At 33.6% G+C, this 4,002-nt stretch overlaps 1 protein-coding gene across 2 annotated transcripts; it reads left to right on the top strand.

Moving 5' to 3' along the window:
- Positions 1–873: 873 nt before the first annotated feature.
- Positions 874–3,546, top strand: LOC110274158 (branched-chain amino acid aminotransferase 2, chloroplastic-like). 2 transcript variants are annotated; one of them, XM_052252263.1, is made up of 4 exons: positions 874–1,068; positions 1,520–1,671; positions 2,922–3,034; positions 3,314–3,546. In XM_052252263.1, exons 1-4 carry the CDS (start codon positions 1,050–1,052, stop codon positions 3,426–3,428), a joined length of 399 nt encoding a protein of 132 aa, XP_052108223.1. In that variant the 5' UTR covers positions 874–1,049; the 3' UTR covers positions 3,429–3,546. The 2 variants fall into 2 exon arrangements, with proteins under 2 accessions (XP_052108223.1, XP_052108224.1); XM_052252264.1 differs by having other exon boundaries at positions 879–1,068; positions 1,580–1,671.
- Positions 3,547–4,002: the final 456 nt, after the last annotated feature.

Here is a 4,002-nt window from a genome sequence, read left to right on the forward strand (position 1 = left end):
TGAGAAGACGACCCGAGGTTTGAATACTTCGGTTTATAAATTTTACTGGGTTTGTTACTTGTGACAACCAAAACTTATCGACATATATTGTCGTTGATAAATTTAAAAGGTCTTGATATCTTTTTAAAATTAAATGAATGATACAAATTTAATGTATAAAATCGACACCTAAAAATCATTTTTTTTTTCAAATTAAAATCGACGGGAATGGTGTCGATTTTTATCAATAAAATAAATCTCCCCCAACTCACTCCCCGCGTTTCCTTCATTTCCCCCAAATTCACCATTTCAATTTTCACCAACCCTTATTTTACCCCAAATTCACCTCGCATACTTTAACCCTCCTTCTCCATCGCCGTTGTTGCTCCACTACTTCCGTCGCATCGCTGTTGCCGTCGCTCCGCTGCTACCGTTGCACCGCTGCTGCCATCGCTTCGTCTCTCTGCACCGTTGTTGTTGCTGCTCAATCAAAATTAGTTACTCACTCACTCTCTCTTCTGTGTTCTTCATTAATCTTTTATCAATTTTTTGGATAAAAAATTTGCTCAGCATTACTACAAAATAGGTCTTTAAAGATTGATTTGGTACTAATCATTAATCTAATTTGGATCCTGAAGCAACTTAAAAAGCACAGAAGAACCTAGTATCTAATTTCTTCAATCCCTAATTTCTCAGATTCACTTCAATTATTTTGTAGCATAAACTCAAGTTTTTTTTATTCACTACTTTTTTCAATGATTCTGTTTGTATTGAGCGACTTTAATTTGTTTTCTAAAATCTAAACTAAATATAGGTGTTGTTGCTTTTTGACTCAGATCTCTCTATTTCATTGCCTACATTCTGCGGGTTGATTAGTTGTTTGCACTTATTAGATTTATTGCATGATTTTACAATGACTAATTTGTTGCCATAAACTAACGATAGTTAAATCCTGGTCATGTTTTTTTTGTTCTATTTTATTTTAACAGCTAATATGTGTCTAAGTTCTGTGCTAGCAGAAAACAAGTTCGTAGTGGGAAGTGGAGCCAAAACTGTTTGTATATGCTACTATGAGCAGGAAAACAACTGGTTTGTCCTTGCTTCTTTAATATATTTTATTTTTCCATGCTTATTTCATCTTGGCAATGTAATGATTATGTTTTTCAGTTTTTTCTTTTGGGCATACTTATGACTTTTCCTATATATATTATATAAGTGCAATTTTTTTATGTCATTTTGAAGTAAGCTTCTACCTTTATGTCATTTTAGGTTTCTCTTGTTTTTAATTTTAGTGAATGATCAACTAAGTTAGATGATTTAACTATTTTTGTCTCTTCTCAATAAAGTGTATTGATGGATCTGTGTTCTGTTTGTGCTTAATATTTCTAACAGTGGGGTTCAATGAAGTGTATTGATGGATCTATGTTCAATAAAGTGTATTGATGCATGTCAAACACTTTGCTACAAACCCCTGAGTTGTGTTAATTTGATTTGATAGCTTAGGGCTATAAATTTGACCATCCCAGTTACTGTTTTTCAGTGACTTTGTGTTTTGTGATCATAAAGAGAATGGCATCCACTAATGAGACTGAAAATCTAGGTGAGAGTGATACTATGAAGAAGCTTAAACATGTCGAGAGCAAGCTTCTCAGATGCAATGTTCCTGTTGATGAGCTTCTTGAACTGCTTGATGTAATGTCTTCTCTTCCCTTTTCTTGAAATACCTATATATGTTTCTGTTTCTGGTTGGTTTTTGTGTCATGAGTTTTATTTTGTTTTCTTAATTGATCATGGATTCCTTGTTCAGCTGAATGATTACTTGTTGATTGGAATTTTAGTTTCTGGTGTGAGTTCTTGTTTTTGTTTAATTATCTATGTCTTGCTCACAATTTGAACATTTTGTGTGTGAGTGTGTGTTTGGGAGTTCTAACATCCAAAGGATTAGTACATGTAAATTCTATATAGTTTACAAAAGAAATTGAAAATCATCTATAGGATGATGGTTTTTATTTAACTAGCATTTGCCCTTAGGATTTGATGGGTTTAATCTGTAATGGGTTAACAGTCAATCAATTACCAAGTGAGCCAATTCAGGAAGCACTTGTACCTTCCATGAAAGCATTGATTTCTGATGAACTTCTTAGGCACACAGATGATGATGTTAAGATTTCGGTTACATCTTGCATTGCTGAGATTACAAGAATTACAGCCCCAGATACCCCTTACAATGATGAACAGATGAAGGTACTGATTGATTTTAGTCTGATGCAATTGTCATTTTTCATTCAAACAACTCTCTATTGATTTACTTGCTTACATGAAGCTCCTTGTGCCTCTGTTTCTCTTGATTTCATATCGTCCTTTTCAATTTGTATGAACAATTTTGGTGCTAATTTTTCATTTGCTTTCCAGATTGAGGTCTCCAAGATGCATTCGGAAAGTGGGGATGTTGGGACACCAAATGGGGCATTGGAAGAAGCTAAGGCGTTGAATTCAAGGATAAAGCGTAGTTGGAACCTAAGTAGCAAAGATATGCTGTTTAGAGCTGATAAGATTGATCTCAAGAGTTTGGATGATGAGCTAGAAAAGCACCTTACAAGGGTTCTGTCTAGACATATTGATGCCAAAAGGCCTAAAGAAGAGTGGGAGATTGATTTGGCTTAGGAGTTTAGATGTTGCACGAAGCCGAGGGTTCCAGGTACCAGGCTTTGGTTTAGGAAATGATTGTTGGAATATTATTTGTCATACTAATCAGAATGAATGATATTTGGTCCCCCACCCCCCTTCTTTTGGAAAATGTAATGATTGGTATTAATTCACAAGGTCATGGTCTGAATTTTTGTTTCTAGATTTTGATATACTTGGTTTCTTGTTTCTATTTATATTAGTCCAAACAAAGTAAATTCAATATTCGTTTCCCAATTATTATGGAATATGTGCAGGTGGAGGAGCGACTAGTCTCTGTGGATGAATTGCTAGATGCTGATGAGGTCTTCTGCACAGGGACAGCTGTGGTTGTGTCACCTGTAGGCAGTGTTACTTATCTTGGCAACAGGTATCTCTTGTGATTTACATCAAACAACTTTTATGACGTGCATTAATTAATAAATTAAGTTAGGATGGAAACACAAAATAAAATATTTTGGTAATAAGGAAGCAATTTGCCATCATTCACACCCTCATCCTCCATTCATCTTTAACAAAATATTGCACCACAAACTTTGTTAAAACATTCTAGTGATTGGCTATGTGATTTAGCAAGCTAAATGCTTATTAGGTAGGTATCTAGGAAAACAAATTGGAACCAATGATTGACATTATTAAACTACTGTAGGGTATCCTATGGAGAAGGTATTGGAGCAGTGTCCCAGCAACTCTATAGTGTCCTTACAAGACTGCAGATGGATATTACAGAGGATGTGATGAATTGGACTGTTAAGCTGAGATAGGCACATAAAGAAATAGCTGGCACTACATCTTCGCTGAAATCCCATGCAAATCTCCAACCACTAGAACTAGTTCTTTTAAAATTTTGCTTTTTGATATGATTAGTTCTTGTGGATAGTCACTGGGGGGTGTATTGCTATCGAATGACTATATTATTTGTCTTGTTATTTAATATTCTATATAAATTTTATTTCTATATTTAAAAGTTTATTTGTATTAATAGTTTATTATTTTTTAAATAGAAAAAATAATAAAAAAATATAGCTATTAAAATCGACGGTAACGTTGTCACTTTTTAAATTTAAAATAGACAAAAAAAATAAAATATAGACAAAGAATTTGTCAGTATCTAAATAATTAAATCGACGGCAGTTATGTCGATTTAATTAAATCAAATATCAACAAAAATGGCGTCGATTTTATATAATAATATCGACGGCAATGTTGTCGATTTTATTGAATCAAATATCGACAAAAGAGGCGTCGATTTTATATAATAATATCGACGGAAACATTGTCGATTTTAGTAAGAATTTAAAGTTCTTAAACTCATATTGTAGATGGTAATAACGTCGA

The sequence above is a fragment of the Arachis duranensis genome, chromosome 7 (assembly GCF_000817695.3).
Source record: "Arachis duranensis cultivar V14167 chromosome 7, aradu.V14167.gnm2.J7QH, whole genome shotgun sequence".
In the NCBI taxonomy this organism is placed as follows: domain Eukaryota; kingdom Viridiplantae; phylum Streptophyta; class Magnoliopsida; order Fabales; family Fabaceae; genus Arachis; species Arachis duranensis.

What these genes read in the sequence shown, in the direction of transcription:
- LOC110274158 (XM_052252263.1), top strand. An exon ending in AGCTTCTTGAACTGCTTGAT is followed by an intron (nt 1,672 to 2,921) that starts GTAATGTCTTCT and finishes GAATATGTGCAG; the next exon opens with GTGGAGGAGCGACTAGTCTC. An exon ending in GTTACTTATCTTGGCAACAG is followed by an intron (nt 3,035 to 3,313) that starts GTATCTCTTGTG and finishes AAACTACTGTAG; the next exon opens with GGTATCCTATGGAGAAGGTA.